We start from the raw sequence: 21283 nt of genomic DNA on the forward strand, positions 1-21283 counted from the left end.
AATGATTTGTTCCCCTTTGGCTGTGTCAGTTCTGCAAACGAGATACCAGAGCCAGCAAGCTCAGGAGAGCCTCCTTCTGGAACCCCCTTTGTTTGGACAGGCCAGGCCTGTGAGGCTTTTCATCTCTTTCAAGCTCCCAGGGCCCAGAGCATTTTTGAGGAATTCCTTTTTTTCAAAGGTTTTTTTTTTCTTTTTTTGCCCCTTCCAACATTTTGTTTAAGAGAAAATGAGATGTCTATCTTCTGTTTCCTTATTTTTTTTCAGGAAAGCAAAGGGTTGTTGACTTCCTCCCTCTCCCCTCCCTTCCTTCCTTCTTCCCGAAGGTACTCATCTGAGAAAAAGAGAACGAAGTATTGTTCCTGTTCTCTTTCTTAAGTCATTTGAAACACTGTCCCTGCGAGTTCTTTAAGTTCCCTGCAATCTGCACACGAGAAAAAGAGGGAGAGAGAGGGAGAGGCACAGAGAGAGCAAGGGACCAGGTAAAGCACGGGGGCTGCTGCAGCCACTCAGACTCAGGAGCTGGTAAGTTACCCATGCAACCATTTCTGCTTCCATTTCAGCGTCCCTGGGAAGGCACTGCCATGGGCGTCTCCACAGAAAATGCCTTACTGGGTGTGATCCTTAATCAAAGGGGACGACTGATGGATGGCCCAGAATTTAAACTTATATATATTTTTTTAAAAAGAGAAAAAATTGATGCATTGGAGAGATGAGGCTGGCAGAACTGGAAATAGAAGTGCATTGGGGCTAAGCAGGACATTGTGTTAAATCTGAATTTGGGCATAGATAACGTGGCTGCATTAACCAGGAGCCACTGGAACGTGTGAGGTGGCTCATTGGAGAATTCAACTCCTCAGTACTCTGCCTTGGGAACCTTACCATGATGTCTGCTAAGAATTGTGGTTTGCTCTGGGGCTTTTGTGACTTGTTGTCTAGATTGAGGTGCCCTTCTCTTGTTCTTTTCTTTACACTCAGCACCCTCCAAAAGAGAAATGTTCATTTATGACTGTTATACTGCATCGCCGAGGTAGGAGGGCAAAAAGAAGGGAATGCCACTTTGAATTGCACTGCGTGTGGGATGCTTCTGTATTCAGGCTCCACATGTGGGATGGGTGTAAATTGATTATCCACTGTCAATGGAAGATGTCATCTGTCACACAAAAGAAGACAAAGATTTGGGGGCTTATTGCTTTAGTTTTGGAAAACACCAGGTAACCTGAATGGGAGGGTTGAGATTGATCACTTGTGTCAGTAGGAGTGAAGAACTAAGCTATAGATGTAAATGAGACATATTCACCCAGAGCCTGGTTTTCCAAACTCCAAATAGGATGACATAGCAAACCAGTCAAGCTTAAAAACATACAACTTATTTTTTAAAGTCTAAATTGTTTCAATCAAGTTTGTCAGAGAGGATAATGTTACCAAGAACTCATGGTGGAAAGCCAGGAGGGAGGCAAGATCACACTGTCAAATATAGGCCAGCAAGGTCCCTCGGAAAGACTGTGTAAAATTACTAATGTTAATCATTTAATTCAAAGAGTTGTTGAATGGTTGAAAGACAAAAACCATGCAGAGTTTTGTGTGTTTTTTAAAATATTTATTTCCATGAAATCTACTGGTTGAAGTCACCAGTAGATTTGAAGAGTATAATAAAAATAGCCAGTCTCTCATTTATAAATTAATTTGATCGACTATACATTAACCACAATCAAGTAATTAATTTTTATTCAAAACTTTACTCAAAATCTTGATTCAAGAGCCATCCTCTTAATAAGAGTGAGAAAATATGATAGAACTGGATTGTTATGTAGGTCTTATTCCATTAGCAGACTTCTTTTTTCTTCTCCTTTCTTCAAGAGACTTTCCTTAGGAGCACTATAAAATGTGCAGTGTAAAAGAGACGTGATGAGTGAGTGCCTGCTTGAGGATGCAGAATCATTCTAATCACAGTTGGAAGTGCTTTCCAGCTCCCCTACCACCTACCCTAGTCTCCCATTTCATAGATCTTCTGGTCAGAAGGTAGCAGGAACGGATTGGATTGGGCACTCTGCATCTTTTATCAGCAATTGTGACCCCAGTAGAAAACTCAGGACTGCGATCTTGACTTGCTTCTTTCAGTTTCGCTTTTCCTTGATAATGTATTTAATTTTGTGCCCAATTAAAACAACATCACAGAATGCTCTCCAGTTTGGGTTATTGGATAAAAACATAAAATGCAACACACTATTTTTGAAAAGTGACAGCAGAGTTGCATTGACTAAAGACGAGCAAGGCGAAAGGTGAAGTGCCGGTGGCACCCACAGCAGCCCCCCTTCTAGCATGGGTCTCCACCGCAGCCTGAGGGTCAGGAGCTCGGGGGACCTTCTTTTCTCTTAAAAAAAAAATATAGTCAGTATTTCCATTTTGTTAAGTCATTGCCATGAGAATATTTGATGGGGGAAAAAAATTCAGCCACTGAAAGAGAAAAAGCCATGGACTAGTTTAGTCTGGTTAGTGCCAATCTGTGTTCACTCCATTCCAGGGAGTGAGCTGGCATCTATGGAAACTTCCAGTGTGTGATTCTTCTCTGGGGTCATCAGAGGCTCTTTTGTGATATCATCAGGGGAACTCCAGCCTGGGATGATCCAGAATTTGACACACAGAACATTTTAATTAACTGGTGCCTAAACTGTACACATACTCTAACTAAATTACAAATATGTCGCATAAATGCGCTGTTAGGATGTGTCCTGTAGGTTTGTGTGCTGTGATGTGGCTCAGAGCAACTAAAGCATGGGCTTCGTTGTTACACAAATTTGGGTGTGAATTCCAGTTTTGTGACTTACTGACTGTGAGCCTTATTCCAGGTGATTACTAACCCCTTTAAGCCTCAGTTTTCCCAAATGTAAAATTGCATCAACATAATAGACTTGCTGTGAAGATTAAATAAGATCATTTATGTAACGCAATTAACAATGCGTACCAAGTAGCAGGAGTCAATGTCAGTTGTGACTTCTTAGGAGTTGTGTTACTACTTACGGGTACTGTATTTTTTCAGTGCAGGGTTGGAATACATCTATTTTAATTTGTGTCATACTTCTTGATCAGTACTATACCTAGGGTCTTTCAGAACAAAAATTATTCCTCATAGGTTTCGAGTTGGGCACACATTGAGTGAAGATTATTATCCTGAACCCCAAATTCTTGTAAAATAAAGGAAGGTAGAGGCGAATGTTTTGATGTTTCCTTCGATAATGGCGGAAACGCCAGATTTAGCCTCATTAAAAGGCCATCTGTGTTCGGCAGAGCTCCGTGCAGGGGAAAGTTTGCCTTGGGATAAAAGTTTTCAATTCAGATGAATGTTGGAAGAGACTGCAGCCATCCTGTAGACATTTCATTCTCCCTTTCACCCACTTCCCAAGCTCTCCAGTCTGTGTCATTGGTGACCTGGCCGGGGAGGGTTGCAAACACTTTTGTTGGAAACCATCCTGGCAGTTCCATGACAGGCAGAGAGAAAAGGACTTGAAGTAACATGTTGCCCCACCCACCAAGGGCTCAACGCCCTCGGAGATCTTGCCTCAAACATTTTAGTATTGAGCCACTTACCTTCACACCAATAAACAGAACACAGGTGTCACCATTGTGTGTGTGTGTTTGGGGGGTTATCCAGCTGCTATTTTTCTCTCACTCTAAACTTTAAAACATATATGCTGATTAGTTTGTCAAGTAATAATGGTTCATTAACTTAGGTCTTAGTTCAACTTCCCTCTCTACTTTCCAAAAGCAAAACATACAACTGCAATACACACCCAAATCGACCACCAATAACCCAAACCCATGGGTTCTTTAGTTAGAATTAGAGGCTCTGATACAATAGAGACTGTGTGGACAGCTTAACCTTCGGAGAGCAAACTGAAGCTGGGTTGTTCCAGCAGAAGGTGTCTTCCACTGCAGCTCAGTGCAGTAGACAAAGGCCAGATGGAGTCAGATGTTTCTGTTCTGTTCTGCCACCTCCTGTGTGTGAGACTTGACAGGTTTCTTCACTTGCTTGGACCTCAGTTTCTCACCTATGAAATGATGAGATTGGACCAAATCAGTGATTCCTAAGGTGTTGTGTGTGTGTGTGTGTGTGTGTGTGTGTGTGTGTGTGTGGAGAGAGAGAGAGAGAGAGAGAGAGAGAGGGGGGGGGGGAGAGAGAGAGAGAGAGAGAGAGAGAGAGAGAGAGAGAGAGAGAGAGACTGTACCAGAGCTCATCTTCGGGCTTGTTTACACTCTTCTCTCCTGCCCCCTGCACGAGAAGATTTATGAGATTCTGACACTGACATCCTGTGATTCTCTCAAACGGATGGTCAGTGTCTTGTTGTCTTCTTCAGGGTTGCACTGACAATAAATAAAAGCATATGTTTTAAAAACCATGCTTCTAAGTGGAATTACTATTCTGTTTTGGATGTTCTCTCTGGAAATTACTCTTAAATATATCAATAGTTATTCTAGAAATCGTATAAAGTAAGGAATATGATAGTCAAGCAATCTGATAAGACTGATCAATGCTCTTTAGCCATACATATATAAATCGTAAAAAAGCAATTACTGAGATCTAGAAATATTGTGATTCTGTATGAATAGCCTTTTTTGATTTAAGCATTTCTGTATTATTTATATCTTATAGTGAGCATGCCTTCTTTCAGTAATCATGATAACACAGATACTACATTTTTCTATTCACTATTTAAAAATATTGGTAGAGTCAATCTCATAAATTTCTTTTGGTTTTACTTTTTTTCTACGTTGGAAGTGCAAATTGATAATAGTGTTTAAAAAAACAACACTCAGACATCATTAATTTTAAGAAAAATCTGTACTTAAAGGAAAAATTGTTTTGATTCTCCTGATTTTATTTCTACCTAAATCACTTGATATTTTTCCTCCTGTGTTTATATGGCCATGTAAGCAAAGCATCAACAGACACGGGTCTCCATCTGACAGGAACAGAGAGGCAACACATTTTTAAAAAAATATATATTTTATTGATTTTTTACAGAGAGGAAGAGAGAGGGATAGACAGTTAGAAACATCGATGAGAGAGAAACATCAATCAGCTGCCTCTTGCACACCTCCTACTGGGGATGTGCCCGCAACCAAGTACATGCCCTTGACTGGAATCGAACCTGGGACCTTTCAGTCCACAGGCCGATGCTCTATCCACTGAACCAAACCAGTTAGGGCAGCAACACATATTTTGATGTACACTTTCAGAAACGGCTAGCCAAATGCCAGCTACATCTAGACGAAACACCAACATTTAGATAAAAGAATAAGAACACATCTTCATCCAAAGTTATGTGTAATATGTAAGCTCACGAGAAAGCAAGCATGAAGACAGGGACTTCATGTGTTTTCCTGTATGCCCAGAACCTAGAATAACACATGGCACGTAGATATAGTAGATGCACAATAAATATTTGTTGAGTAGACGATTTAATAAGTAAGTGGTCTGTAGAGTAAAATATACTACCTTTATATACTGGCAAATGCAGCAGTTAATAGGTGAAAAAGTTAGTCAAACTTTTGGGGGGGTCTGGACAATGCCATGCCAGCCTGCCATATTGATCCCTCCTCTACACTGACTGGAATTGTGGCTCGTTCCACCATTCTGTGCATGGGCTGCTCCATATGGGTACCGTGTCAGCTTGGGAAGGGTGCCACCCACTTGCTCGTGAAGATAAACATTTATCAGATACACATAAAACACTGTTGGTTGCATTTTATTTTTCATACGTTTTCTGGGCAGATGATGGGTTAGCAGATTATTTTTGGCACGGGAGACAGAATGGTCATTTGTTTTTCCGTGGCTAAAAGAGCCGTGAGCCAGGATTCAGCCTTGTAGGAAATGCTCAGCGCTCCCTGTTTTTTTCAGCAGGGCTGTAAATCCAAGTTAAAGGGATGCCACTTGGGCTGAGTTTATACAAACACGAGGGGGTGGATTCAGGGAGGGAAGTGTGACATCCTTGTGTAGCACAATGCCCTTTCCTTTATGTAATTAGGCCATGGAGACAGCCAAATGACCAAGTCCTGGGTGGAGGCAGTTCTGCACTTATTTGGCAAATTTAAAGTGATAAATATAAATACAATAATAACTTTGGGGGGTCTAAGGTTTCTGTTATTTGTGGTAGAAACAAAAGAAGCTCTCTCTGTTCACATCGATAAAGCCTGTCTCTATAATGCCAAGTACCAGGGCGCACACAGGCAATTCTGACCCATTCTCCTATTTTCCTTTGCTACGTTAAGGCCTCACGTAAACCACATTCTCTGATGGTGGCTGATCGTAAGTGGGGGAATGAGATAACCAGATGAGCACCACCACCTTCAATGACAGCATTTATGGAGGAGTCACGATCAAGTTTGGGGCCTGCCGAGAACGCCACAGACATCATTTCACTTAATCCTCCCATTCTGAGAAGTAGGTGCTTTATTACCCCCATTGTAGAGATGAAGAAAGGCAACCACCTTGTTTAACAGAGAAACTACAAGTGAGTGATGTGTTCGAGGTCACCAGATTTGCTTGTTTACCGGTTTCTCGCTAAGAAGAAAGTGTCACCTGTAATTAATATATTTTTTTAAAATTAAGTATCCCTTAAGGCAGTGCTCCTCAAAAGTAGTCCAAGGACCAACAGCATAACATCACCTGGGAGTCTGTTAGACTCTCAGGCTCCGTCCCAGACCTCCCTCATCAGAATCAGCATTTTAAGACGATCTCCATGTGACTCAGGGCTGAGCAGCACTACTTTAGGGTTTTGCCCTGATGTGTACACAGATTGATTTTGGAGTGTAGGACCCTGTTCCAAAGAGTGACAAGGTTAACTTTGACCTTGTCTGAGACAACATAACTCCATCCCGGATAGTGGTGTTATTGGACAAATCTTGGGTCTCTTCAGCTCTGAGCAGCATTAGGCATGATTTCTGTGATCTCACTCAGCAAGTTAACCCCATCCCGAGGGATCCTGATAATCTCAGAGAGGAAAGGTCTGGGATATTGTTTTTCAATTGTGTTCTGAGCAGCAAACTTCAGAATCACCTGGGGCAGATTCCTAGGCCTTTCCCCAGATCGAATAAATCTGGGGAGAAGCCCAAGTCTCTGTCTAGTCCACAAAAATATTGGCCCAGGGTAAGAAAGTCTCAACAGGGTCAGTGGCAAGTATTTTAGGGACATCACCCCAAAAAGATGTTCAGCTTTTTCAGCAGTTTGAAAAAATACTTAGAAGCAACATTGTAAGAGAGAGTAGCTCAGAGTCCTTCCAGGAAACAGAGAGACTCTGCCAGCTTTCTCCCTTGACTGCTGGAGAAAGGGGACAAGAAGCCCTGCTACTGCCTTGTGTCCTCGGGAAGAAGGGGGGCTGGGTCTCCAGCATCAACACCAACGGGCAGATGCCAGAGCACACACCTCACTCTCCCCAGTTAGAAAGCCCTGCGGAAAGAATCCTTCCAGTTTCCTCTGCATTGGGGACTCACCGTTCTCTCTTGGAACAGAAATCAAGAGGGGGCTATTGTTGGAGGGGTGGGGAGAGGAAGCAGGGCCGGAAGACAGTGAGGGAGAGGACCGGAATCGCCTCTGGTTTGCTTCAGCCTGGACACAACGGGGCCTCTGCCTGGATGGAGATGGTGGCATCTGCCCCTTCGTGGAGCCCCTCTGGTCTTTGTCCACGGGAAGTAAAAGGAGAGGAAAAGCTTCAGGTCTCCAGCACTGTTTTGTGGAACACCCACCACAACACAACGCCACTTTGTTTCTTGCTATTTCTCTAGTTCACGCAGTTTTCTTTCCCACAGCCTAGTGGAACTTCCTCCCCTCACCCCGCCCCTACAGACTTTTCAGTTAAAAAAAAGTACAAAGAGGGGTCTTCCAGCATTATCCTAAAATCTGTGTATACTGGACACTTTTAAGGTGTAAAGAGCACTATACTTAATCCGTAAAGACAGGGTTTCTGAGCTACCAGAACTTGGACTCTCAGAGTGAGGACCATGCAAAAAGTTCTACATAGTAATTCCTAAGTATATCAAGAATCCTGCCTCCTACCAGATATTTTAAGAGATATGGGCAAGGAGGGACTATTCTGAGTATCATTTTGACCATCAGGGGACATCAAAGATTGCAGCCAGTAAGTTGGCTTCTCCTCCAACATTATCCACAGCCCTCCTGAACCCGAGTCACATCCTGGCACAATCACCCACTTCTGGCTCTATGAAGGTCCCCAGGGATGGAGAGTTCTTATCTCCTGGCTGCAGCCCACGCCCTGGGTTTGAAAGGCAATGTTAGAGAAAGAGTGGAGAGCCCTTTTTTGGAAATAAAGGTGCAGCCCCAAACCATATCATTTTGAAGAAGGCAATTCCCTTTGGTGTGTCTTTACAACCTCTAAGTGCTCATATGTCCCACTCTTTGCCATGGCTTACCTTGGCTCCTGTTTGCTTCTTCTAAGCCTCCTGGAAGGGGAGTTTTGGCATCACATATTTAATACCTTCAGTTGGGAAGGACATTGAACCATGAGCAAATCCTATCAGAAGGATCAGGACATAAAGCACCAAATTTATTTGTTCTTGGACCAATATGGATTTGGTTGAGTAAAGTACTATCTTTTCTGTATGTGGCACATCTGCCTTACACATGTGTGTATAAATACACACATACACACGCTCAGCCTATCCAAAATTATTGGAAAAAAACCATGAGCTAGCACCAAATTGTTATTTGACTGAAGAATGTAATATCCAATTCTCAGTCCCCTCTATTTCCAAACAGATTTACTGTCATAATTATATATTTCTTAGCAATGTTAAAGAGAAGTTACATTTTGTTAGCTAATGGCAGTGGGATAGAAGGTGAGGGAAGATTCAAGTATTATTGCAAGCAATTCATATGTGTTTCACTCACTTACTGTGTGTTGTTTGGAGAATGTTGCAAAAAAGAAGGCTAAACTTTGATCCAGAGAATAGAGGTTTGAATGTGCTTGTTGACACATAAAAATATGGCAAACCAATAAACCCGAATGTATACGAAAATTTAATATATGATAAAAAATATCATTGCACTTCAAGGAGGGAAGTTATTATATAATTTTTGATGTTGGGACCCCCATGTAGCTATTTGGGGGAAAATAAACTTATATCCCTATTTCTTAAATTAAAATAAATTCCAGATCAAAGATTTCAAATGTTAAAAACAAAAATACTAGAAAAAAAGGAAGATTTTTTTTTTTTAAATCTCTGGGTAGGGGGAATTCTTTCTAGTTTTACCCAGGCTTAGCATTTATTATATATTTTGTTACATTAAAATAAAATCTCCTATGGGGCCTAAACTCAATAAACAAGGTCAAAAGACAAACAAAAAACTAGGGGAAGCATTTGTAATGTGTATCACTAAGAACTTACTATGAACAGAATATGGGAGAATGACACGAAGCACACATTTCACATAAAATGAAATATAGTTAACTCAAATGTGTAAACAATAAAGACACTCATCCTACTTCATAAGAAAATGCAAATTAAAATGATGAGATGCCATTCTTTACCTACTCGATGAAACAAAAGCTGAAACATTTGTTAGCATACAGTTGGTGAGTGAGTAAACAAAGGGTGGTATATCTATACAACAGAATACTACTCAGCAATAAAAAGAAACTCCTGTTATATGCAAGTTGTGGATAAATCTCAAAAACATCATGCTAAGCAGACACAATATTATTTAAGGAGCCAGATATATAATAAATATTGGATGATTTCATCTATATGTAATTATGAAAAGCACAAAATTATGGAGAAAGATTAGTGGTTGCCTGGGGCTCAGGTGGAATTGGGGTTGACTGAAAATGAGCAAAATGGAACTTTTTGGAGGTGTTAAAATGATTTCAAAATTGTATTTTGTTAATGAAGTCACAACTGTATAAATTTTCAAAAACTCATCACACTGATGCTTAAAAATGTGTGAACTTTATATTATATAAATTGACCTCAATAGAGCTGTTAAAAAAGTTGAAAATAAAAAGAATGAGGCAGCTCTATATGTTCTGATAATGGCGCAATCTCTAACCTGGTTAGTTAAGTTAAAAAAAGCAAGATTCTGCCAGTGTGTAGAACACTATAATTTTTGTGTAAAAATGAAGCCTATTTTTAACATGTGTAGAAGATCTCTAGAAAGATGCAATAGATTGCATCTTTCTACAGATAATTGTATTTGGGCAGGGCATGAGATGGCTGGGATGGGGAAAAGGTGTGTAAGGGAAAAATTTTCACTGTATATCCTTTTGTACTTGATCAAAAATAATTAGAGAGAGAGAGATAGTTAGAGAGTTAGTTTTGAGTCCCACACCAGCTCTGTGATCATGGGCAACTGCCTAGGACTCTATTTCCTCTCCTGTAAAATGAAGGGTTAGACAGTTGGTCCCTAAGGAAACTTCTGATTTTAAGTTCCATACTCTGAGAGTTTAGTTAAGGGTGATTATCGCATTCCTCTGATCCTTTCACTGCCAGCACACCATCACTGCCACATCTATACTAATAATAGAGAAATAGGCAAATTGTCCAGGACTCTATCACAGTAACGACTGAACAGCAGGCTGCATGGGGTGACCAGGCCTGCAGGAGGGTTAGTGAGGGACGACCAAATGACTGAACAGCAGGCTGCGTGGGGCGACCAGGCCAGCAGGGGGGGTGGGGCAGTTGGAGGTGATCAAGCTGCCAGGCAGAGGTGGCTAGGGGTGATCAGGCTGGCAGGGGAGGCAGTTAGGGGCAATCAGGCAGGCAGGCAGGTGAGCAGCTAGGAGCCAGTCATCCCGGATTGTGAGAGGGATGCCTGACTGCCGGTTTAGGCCCGATCCCTGGGATCGGGCCTAAACCGGCAGTTGGACATCCCCCAAGGGTTCCTGGATTGGAGAGAGTGCAGGCTGGGCTGAGGAAATTCCCCCCCACCCCCCACCCCTGCATGAATTTCATGCACTGGGCCTCTAGTACTAGTATAAAGCCACAACCAAAGGCTTTGTCTTTTCTCACTCAGATACCTCTCACTTTATTGGGTCCCCATCCTCCTAATAACATGTAAAATATGGGTGTCAACCAGGATGAGAAGGCATCCCAGAAAGCCAGGTATGAGGGAGTAGCAAGACACCATAGAGGAGAGGTTACAACCCACATCTTAGGGGCAACTGCTTGACATCAAATCCCAAAGCCCTTGCTTGCCATGGTGTGACCACGGGTAGTTGTAATTTCTCCATCTGCATGGCAGGTATAAAATCGCAACACTCTCTTAGGGTTTGTTGTAAGGATTAAGAAAGATAATTCATGCCATTGCTCAGCACAGTGTCTGGTAATATTCAATAAATGTTACCCCTTTTAATTATTAATCTGAACTCCTCTGCTTATGGACCCTGGAGCTTTCCTGAAGGCATTGAAGTTATCAAGTTGTGTACTCATTAACATCATGAACTGGGAGTGATGAAATGGATTTTTTTTTCTTTTCAATCCACAACCAAAAGGACAGACTGGAGTAATTTCTGCTGCCCCCAAGACAATGTCATTGAAGGAAACTTCTTCCAAGATTTCATCCCTTGGAGGCAATTATATCCTGAAAATGTGATGAATGCAGGCTGTAAAATTGCAAGCTTGTGACATTATGCAGGGGGTTGAACCAGTTAAATAGCAAGTTTTTATTTGCATAATGAATGTGCCTTAAATTACATTTGAATCAAAACAGCATTAAATATTAATATTAGGGCCATGTATCACTCCCTCTCCATGGTAGCCATTTAATAAATATGAGTTGCAGCTTCACACTGAACCAGAAATCTTCTGTCACCATGAGGTGCACATGCCTGTTTTCTCAATTCCAGCCTCCATGCAGCGAACCAAGGGACTATCTACACCAGCAACGTGTGGTTCCTGTCACTTCAAGCCTCTCAGCCATAGACAGTAACTCCCCTCCCCCCAGAATATATATCTATATCTATATCTATATCTATATCTATATCTATATCTATATCTATATCTATATCTATATCTATATCTATATCTATATCTATCTATATCTATCTAGATCTCTCTATATATCTCTACATATAGTGTTATGTATATAGTGTTATATATAGTGTTTATATATATAGTGACCCCCAAAAAATGTATACACACACTTTGAATAATTATAAAGGCAGTATTTATTAAAATACATTTCATTTTCAAAATTGAACTATCAGCTCTTAAAGTGTGTATATATATTTGCTCTTAGTGATAGTTCTTAGGTGAATTGAATTCCCCGTATGTAATGTACCCTTTTGCATGCACTCCCTGCCTTACAGATTATCAGATCACGTTCTAGAACTAGATCCCAAAGGCATAGTATAGTTTAGGGGGTTACCCTGCATACATAATTCTTTCACATTTGTCTGTTTTCCCTAACTACATTGGAGCAATATTTGTCAGGGGCTGGGTTATTAACCATTTTTCTACTCTCCAGAATAAGAGCTGTCTAAATTCTTTATGGTCCCACGTTAATTCTGAGATCCTCTGAAAAACCTCTTGCTGTCCTCACTTTAGAAATGAGGAAACTGAGACTCAGAGAAGATAAAGGATTTGGATCTCTGGGGGGTATCTGTGGAGTTATTGCAAGGAGTCGAGGAGTAGGTGTTTAGATGTCAAGTGTCTAATGTTTGCATACTGACTAAAACAGTGTTTTGAAAGTATGTGAACCTCTGTTTTTCCCATCTGGTTATAGTGTGGTAATTAATAAAACATAAATTAATTTAAAGATGATACTGAATTCAAGATAGCTTTTGGTTATTTTGAACTTTTTCTAACTTACTGGGGATTTGCAAAATAAGTTTATTTTTAAAATCTACGAAGGGAGTCCTCACTCTGAGAAGCCTGGGAACCACTGCAGTAGGCCAAAGCTGGGTTCACTAATACATTGTAGGGAGGTACTTTGAATAACCTTGGTCTTCTGGTGGCAATGAGCTTTCCCGTTCTTCAACTGCTCCCTAGAGTAAGTTTGTATGTTTGACAGAAGTCTAGAAAGCTTCTGGAAGTATACATCATTATTGTTTAATTTCTTCCCTCTAACAACTATCTATAAAAAAACTGATTCATTCCTTTATTATCTGTGTGACTTTGGGCAATTTGCTTAACCTACATGTGTCCCAGTTTCCTCAATGGCAAAATGAGGAAAAGGAATAGTACCTACCTCATAGGATGCTGTGACAGTCACATGAGTTGCCATTTTTAACACATTCTTGTTTCAGTGGAAACACGCAGCAAATGTTGCTGGTGTTGTTGTGTTAAGCACCACTTACCACTGTTTTTGACGCATAATTGGGACTTGCTAGACATTCTTGGAGTCGATTAGTGAATAAATGTAAACTAGGAATAAAGGGCAATTCTAGATATGTAATATCTCATCTACATTCCCTTAGTCACAGGCAGGCAGTTGGGTCACCTGCGTTTAGGCAAATGTTACACTTGGGAATATTGGCTTCAGTGAGTTCAAGCTAGAGAGATGATAATGTTTCTTCTGGTCTAGCAAACTTTCCAGGTCTTATCAACTTTATGTGTTAGATTCATCAAGACATGTACTTAAGGGATAAAGCACGAAGTGTCTGGGCTTGGAACTGGTGTCAAGTACAGGCTTTATTCCTCAAGAGGAAACAAGGCCAGTAGACCATTACATAGGTGGAGAGAAGCAATGCTTTCTTGCCACAAATCAAAATGCTGAGGACCACAGTTATAAGAAAGTCAAAGGAAGTTAGGATGACCGTTCATAGCAGGCTCAATGTTTATGTAGCTTAAAATTTCACTTCCAGGTCATCCCACTGATAGTTCTTGAGCTTTATTACATAACATTTGAGCCGGAAAGAAACTTTTTTTTTTTTCTTCAGTGTTTGCAAAATGTGGTATTGAAGGTAGAAGATAAGTGCATGTTGCTAGACTTTAAAAGATGGGCTGCCCTGAGTTTCACTGCTGGCTGACATGGTTATTTTAACACGGTCTCAGACAGATGGGTCAATAAAGAGATATCAGCTTCTCAGAATCGGCTTTTTTTCCCAAGACCAGCCAGTAGAACTCCTGGCAGCTACTGCTCCTCGGCTGTCCCATGTGATGAGGCTCTGTGCTGGTGCTATAGACACGAAAGGGAATAAGATCCAGTTTAAGCCTTCCAGAAGTTTCCAGTAAATTAACGGTTATGGCGAATGGAGATGAATGCTTTTCTTGTCACCTCCATCCACTGGCCCTGTTTCTGCCTACTGGGATCACAGGAAACAAATCCAGTCCATTTAAGCCTCAGCTCTTTGAAGTATTTAAGCATACACTATCAAGGCCCCAGGCCTCCAGCACACCTCCTTCATGACATGCCAGGTTCCGTCAGCATCTCAGTAAGATGTGGGTTCATGTCTCCTCACCTCTATAAACTCTCTAGTTTGGCCCTCTCCAAATGTTTGACCCAGAATGGCCCCTCTTCCCATCCCAATGCTTTAGCCAGTGCACAGCAGAGCCAGGCTCTCCGAGGCCCATTTTCAGGGTCACAGAAGCTGCTGGGATTCTCCCTCAAAAGATCCAGATGAGGAGGCCTGGAGTAACAAGTAAGGACTTTGGACTGAGAACCATTGATTTGCCTTGTTGTTTTTCTATCTGCCCATCCCTAATCTTGTCTTAGGTCTTCCTTTTTACAACCATGAAAATATCTTCTTACCAGGGTTGCTAGGAAGCCCAATATTAGTATTCTTACTATTTATTGAATGCCTTTTTTTTTTTTAATACCAGAGGCTTCTAATTTTTATTTTATGAAATCTTGTAATAACTCTGTGAGATGGGTTATTATTTTTTATTGCTATTTTTCATGTGAGGAAATTGGGGCTTAGAGATTAAAGCAACTTGTCACAGTTGAAGCAACTTCAAAGGTTGTACAGCTCTGTCTCATCTGTATTCCATTCCTTCTTCCTTCCCCTCTTCTCAACATTTTCAACAATTTGGAGACCCACGGCTGTAATGAATGCCTTCTGAAGGGATTAATTGGGATTTACCCTTTGAGTAAAGCTCAAATACGTGGCTTTTCAGAGTAATTTTAGGTAGGAACTGTTTCCCTCTTGAGGAAACTAAAACACCCGAAAAAGGTATTAGGCCGGTGGCCTAATTGAGTAAGTTGCTAAGTGATTAACTCTAAGCATTTACTCAAAGCAGCAGCATGGCTGGGTTGGCTTCTCCTTTCATAAAGCCACAGCCTGGACCAGGTGGAGGAAAGGACAGGCCTTTTAAGGAGCCAGTGAGGAAACAGCTAAAAGCTTGAGGTCTGACCATCTTCATCATTCTCACTGAAACGAAGGCTGGTACTGAGTAGAACAAAGACTCCACCTTCCTCCAGGACAGATAACCTGCTAAAGGAGAGTTAGAACTGGATCCTCAAGAGGTCCCCGCGCCCTGATCCCAGCTCCACAATAGCAGCACAGTGCTGGGGGGTGGAGTGTTCTCTGTGGTTGGAAATTTTCAGAGTCCATTGGTTTTACTTTCTGGCTGATTTCTTTCATAAGGCCATTAGCTCCTTTCTTTTTTGTAAATTCCAGAGAACCAGATTCTCTTCCCATCCTGGGAATTCCCAACTCGGCTTCACGCAGGGGCTCTCTCAGCTTATAACCAGGGTATTAGGAACTACTTTAAGAACTCTTGAATTAAAGTTTATTTTCATTTTTCTTTCATTGAAAAAACTCTCTGAAGAGTAGCATAGCTCATGGCTGATAAGAAAGAGCTGGGAAGGATTACAACGCAGAGACATTGGTGAGGGAAGAAAGAATTAACACTTATTTAGCACTTGCTGTGTGCTATGCATATCACCTATTAGGTATCCCATTTTAATCTTTCTCCAGATCCATGAAATAGTGTATTTGTCAGGATAGACTGTGTTATGCTTTAATAACAAACAGCCACCAAAAAAAGAAAGAAATCAAGGATCTATTTCCCATTTCATCACATGTCCATTACATGACTCAGCGGTAGCTTTGACTTGGGTCATCCTAACTTTCGGCTCCTGGCTGATAGAACAGCTATTGTTGAAAATGATTGAGGGAAATGCTGCTATTGCAGAGGGAAAGAAAATTATGTGGAATCATGGATTGCTTTTCAAAGATTCCACAAGGAAATGACACATGTCACTTGTGCTCACATTTTATTGGCCAAAGAAAGTCTCATGGCCATGTCTACATATAAAGGGAATAGAAAAATGCAATCCAACCATTAAATACTTCTAGCTGTGCCCACAACAGCTAGAAGTATTTAATTAATAAGGTATTATTATGGCTGAGAAAATGGATGCTTAGGAAAGTTAGTAGGTGGTAGAGCTGGGATTCAAAGTCAGGTTTTCTGACTTTGTCTCCTGAGCTCTCTGCTTTCCTACATGCATGTTACATACATGATGCTGTACCTTCTCTTCAAATACCATGCTGGGCTAAAGTGCCCTTGGGGCTTAAGGAGATACATATGCACGTGTACTTGGATGTGGACAGGTAAAGCCAAATCAGACTTATTGTGGCTTAGCCTTTGTTTTATTTTACCCATTCCATTTTCTTTAAAGATCAACACATTCAGTGTGAAATCATTATGTAATAGAAGTTTCATCTTTGAACACATGCCAGATTTTTCTTTTTAATCATAATCTCCAGTGCAATAGGTTTCCTTGCTTATTGCTTTTATTTGCTGAGTAATGAGATAAAGACCACTGTGCTCTTAGTTTGGTCAGATTGCTGCCTTTATCTCATTGGTGGATATTCAAGGACCAAGGGAAAGGATGGCCCAGATTCCCTCCATTGCTAAGAGTCTCCAGGAAAAAAAAATTCTTGCTCACAGGAACAATAAAAAATGAGACTGATTCCATAAGCCCTAGAAAAATCAGTTCCAATATATCATCTCCCTGAAGCCCAGAGGAAAGACTGTTATGTCAGTTCTTCTCAGACTTTTAAAATCTACTTATAAGTACCCCTAATGGGAGAGAAAAATCTGGAAAAGAAATCCTGAGTGGTCTGTCACAGGTGGAATTTCAGACTTTAACCTGTCCTGATTTCTTGCATTCTGCTTCAGAACATATCTATATTTGTTTGCATTTGAAATGTTTTCTATTACTCACCACCACATAAAATTGATAGGCCAGGATGATACATCAACTTATTCTCTGGTTTTCACCATCCTTAGGAACTTGATCCCATCCATTAATATATGCTTAGCACCTGAAAGTAGGTCCTAGAGGGACAGGGATAAGGGTTTCTGTCAAGTTGGGGGTATAGGGGGTTCCCCACAGCAGGTAGAGCAGTGGTTCTCAACCTGTTTAATGCCTCAACCCTTTAATACAGTTCCTCATGTTGTGGTGACCCCCAACCATAAAACTATTTTCGTTGCTACTTCATAACTGTAATTTCGCTACTGTTATGAATCGTAATGTAAATATCTGTGTTTTCCGATGATCTTAGGCGACCTGGCTAGTGGTTCTCAACCTGTGAGTCGCGACCCACAGGTTGAGAACCGCTGCTGTAGAGTCTAAGACCATTGGAAAACACACATATTTACATCACGATTCATAACAGTAGCAAAATTACAGTTATGAAGTAGCAACAAAAATAGTTTTATGGTTGGGGGTCACCACAACATGAGGAACTGTATTAAAGGGTCACGGCATTAAAAAGGTTGAGAACCACTGAGGTAGAGTATCCCAGAAACTTGGAGAGGATAAAGGCAAGGAAGAGGGAGAGGAGAAGGGGGAGGAGGAAAGGGAGAAGAGGAATGGGAAATGGTATCCGGAGACAGCCGGGAGCCAGTACAGCCAAGGGTGTAAATCACAATATGGCTTAAAAAGGCTTGGAGGAAAAACTCAGAACTAATTTACTGATGAAAACAGTTGTTAAAGAAGTACTTTAAAAAAAATCAGTTATATTTTCCTATCCATTAAAATACACAAAGTACTTTGTCCGAAGCACAGCTAGCTATATTAGGCAAATTGTTTAACCTTGCTTGTTTCCCAGCCATCAGACATGAACTCAAGTCCTGCTCCGCCTAATGGAGTGTAAAATCTGCAAAACTCTTTGAAGGTAGAGAGTGCAATTTAAGTATTATGTATCATTAAATAAAATGCCTGTTTAGGATGGGAACTTTCCATTAGCCTTATATGTACCTGAACTAGCAGTCAACACCTGGTAGAGCTGGTTGTCAAAATGTTTTTGACAGAAGAGACCCAGGTGTTGATCACTTAAAATAGAAAATAAAAGAACAAAGAAACAAGCCTAGGTAGTAAAAAAAAAAAAAAAAAAAAAAAAAAAAAAAAAAAAAATGGCATGCACCATTAAGGCACTGGCTTGGTTCCGAGAGAGATTCCTGAGCTAAAGAAGACCTCTTTTACTGGAATGGAAAAATATAGGGCCAGGAAATTGCTCAGAGGTCTTCTGTCTTCCTGTGCCCATTCAGAAGCACTGTGTGTCGGCTACTGTTTTGGATCCGAATCTCAGTTTTTGAAATAGCCTGGTTGTGTCCTTGGAAAGGGAGAGGGTATATTGTGTGTGGTGGGGATGGAAGAGGGAGTAGAGGGAGGATGTCGGAGGGAGCATTTAGATGCTCCCTGGATCCAAACTGCTTCCTGGGGCCTCACAGACAGTTGCAGAAATGAGCTGAGAGGTTAAGCAGTTGGTCAGGACTTAGGGAGCCTCCAAGTCTCCTGAACTGGCTCCAATGTGGAGCCAAGTGTGTCCCCCTGTGGACACAGGCCAACTCTGCATGTTCACGCTTGATGGCTGGGTTCAAGCACACCTATTTTTCAGGTGCATAAGCTGAGCCTCAATATTTCTACATTTATCGAGCAACCACTTCCTGGCAGACGCTGTGTTAGGCACTGGGAATATATCAGGGAACAAAAGACAATGTAGAAAGGAGAGAGATTAGGGAATGCTGGGTGGGGGGAAGCAGGGTTAGGGTGGCCCCACTGAAAAGGTGATATTAAGCAAAAACTTGAAGGAAGCAAAGAAGAGAACCATGTAAGTGTCTTAGGGAAGAGCTATGCAAGCAGAAAGAACAGCGAGTGTAAAGGACCTGAGGAGCCCAATGCCTGGTGTGTGTATGAAACCACGAAAGGCCAGAGGGATTGGAGTAGAGTAAGCAAGGGAGATTGTGGTTGGGTATGAGGTTAGAGAGGTAACTATCCCACAGAAAGCCTGTAGGCTAGTGGGTGGACTTTGGTTTTACTCTAAAATAGAAAACTGTTGGAGGGTTTTAGGCAGGGGAGTGACAAGATGCGACTTACATTTTAATGAAGTCAGTTTGATTATTCTATTGAGTAGGCTAAGAGGAGCCCAGGGTGGAAGTAAGGAGAAGAATTAGGAGGCTATTAGGAAGTGATTTTCTACCTGTTTCAGAGGAAAAGCCAAAATTCTTGGAAGAAGGTTGTTGTGGCTTGGACCAAGGTAGGGGCATTGAGGTGGTAAGAAATGGTTGGATTCTAGATAGACAATGGAAACAGAACACATTGCTAATGTATATACTGGTGCAATCACTCAGGTGCTCTGTTGAGTAGGTGAGCTGTGAAGGAATGGTGATGAAGGGTGTTGCCTCTCCATTCAAGAGTAGTAAAGGAAGAAGAGCCAGGGTTCTTGTTGGTACTTTATCCCTTGTCCTTTCTGTTAATTGAGGGCCTATTATGTGCCAGGCACTGTGCTGGGAGACAATAGTGAATGTGAACTAACAGGCTTGCTGCCCTCATGGAACAAACAGTCTAGAAAGGGAGCCAGACATTAAGTAATTAATCACACAAATAAATGTAAAATGAGCACTCTGATACACACTGAGTGTCAAAATTGGTATATCTGCCCTGGTCAGGAGGTGCTGAGGAAGGGACACTTGAGCTCAGGGATCTGAATAAATAGGTGTCAACCAGGCAAAGAAGGCAGAGGGAGAGAAGCAGTGTTCTAGGCAATGGGAATGGCATATCTGGATGTTCTTCGGGAGGGGGAGCATAGTATGGATGAGGAACTGAAAGAAGGCCATATGAGTAAAATGCAGAAAGCTTGGGGAACATGGACAAGATGCAGCTGGAGAAATGGATGACAGTCAGACCGTGTCGGGCTTGTGGGCCACGTTTAAATTTTGAACTTCACCCTGACATCACTGAGAAAATATTGGAGGCCTTCAGGCAGGGGGATGACATGGTCACACGTGCTTGTTGAGAAGCTCACTACGCTGCATTGAAGAGAAAAGATTGCAGCAGTGCAGTAAGAGTGCGATGTGGAAGACCGCTGATGAGACAAATGCAGCAGCGCAGGTGAGATCATGGTTGCTTGGAGCGTAGAGTTGGTGAGGATGAATGTAGAGATCTAAGACGTACTTAGCAAGTATAAGTTGGTTTGGGATTGGCCATGAGGGTTGGTGAGTTCAAGAATAATTGCTTGTGTTTTGTTTATACTACTTATATTCAATCAAGCCACAGAAGTTAGACAATTTATTTTTCGACGAATCTTTAAAATAAGATTTACTATAGGATTATTTAGTTGGAGTCCAGCCTTACTGAAAACAGGAGGTGGGATAGATGACCTCCCCGAGTCCTCTCCAGCTCCATAGCCTGGTTGTGTAATAAATTGATGGAATCCTTCATCAAAAACAATCTTTACACTAGCGTTGGTCAATAGAAACATAATATAATGCAAGCCATAAATGTAATTTTATGTTTTCCAGTAGTTATATTACAAAAGTAAAAAGTAACTGGTGAGCTTAATTTGAATAATCCATTTTATTTAACCCAATAAATAAAAAGATTGTTTAAACATGTAATCAATACAATAATTGTTAATGAGGTATTTTACTTTTTAAATAACTTTTTAAAACCCAGTGTGCCTTTTACATGCACAGCATGTCTCAATTCAGATCAGCCATAGCTGATGTGCTCAAAGCTACATGCGGCTAGTGAGTACTAAATTGGACAGCACACCTCTAAACCATCAAAGCAGCCATGTACAAAGCACTGGAAATATAGGCCCTTTTTTATATTTAAAATATAAGTATACTTTAAATAGAACCTCTTAAATCAGAATGTCTGACCTCTCATCAAGAATTAGAGAGTAGGTACTCATTCTCACTCCCAAAGGAAGATCATTGTTAATATCCAAATAAAATAGTGTCTACAAAGAGAGAGAACAGGACTCAGTCTGAGAATGTTTTCCTTTTGCATTTTCATCAGCCTAAGGAGTACTGGGTTTAGGGTACCAACATATGGCACAAATGTTAATTTTAAGGAAAATTTGGCGCACTCAACACG

At 41.1% G+C, this 21283-nt stretch overlaps 1 protein-coding gene across 2 annotated transcripts in view; it reads left to right on the forward strand.

The window, feature by feature from the left end:
- The first annotated feature begins 390 nt into the window (after window positions 1–390).
- The window catches only part of ZNF366 (zinc finger protein 366), a 64913-nt gene continuing 44020 nt past the window's right edge, over window positions 391–21283 (forward strand). Inside the window, exons 1-2 of one of the 2 annotated variants that reach the window (XM_080681548.1) lie at window positions 399–522; window positions 6268–6439. In XM_080681548.1, the coding sequence (XP_080537674.1) occupies window positions 6349–6439 (91 nt within the window). In that variant the 5' untranslated portion in view covers window positions 399–522; window positions 6268–6348. Of the gene's footprint in view, window positions 523–6267; window positions 6440–21283 lie in introns of both variants that reach the window. The other variant, XM_080681549.1, reaches the window with a different exon arrangement.

Source organism: Plecotus auritus, assembly GCF_963455305.1.
Source record: "Plecotus auritus genome assembly, chromosome: 7".
NCBI classification, from domain to species: domain Eukaryota; kingdom Metazoa; phylum Chordata; class Mammalia; order Chiroptera; family Vespertilionidae; genus Plecotus; species Plecotus auritus.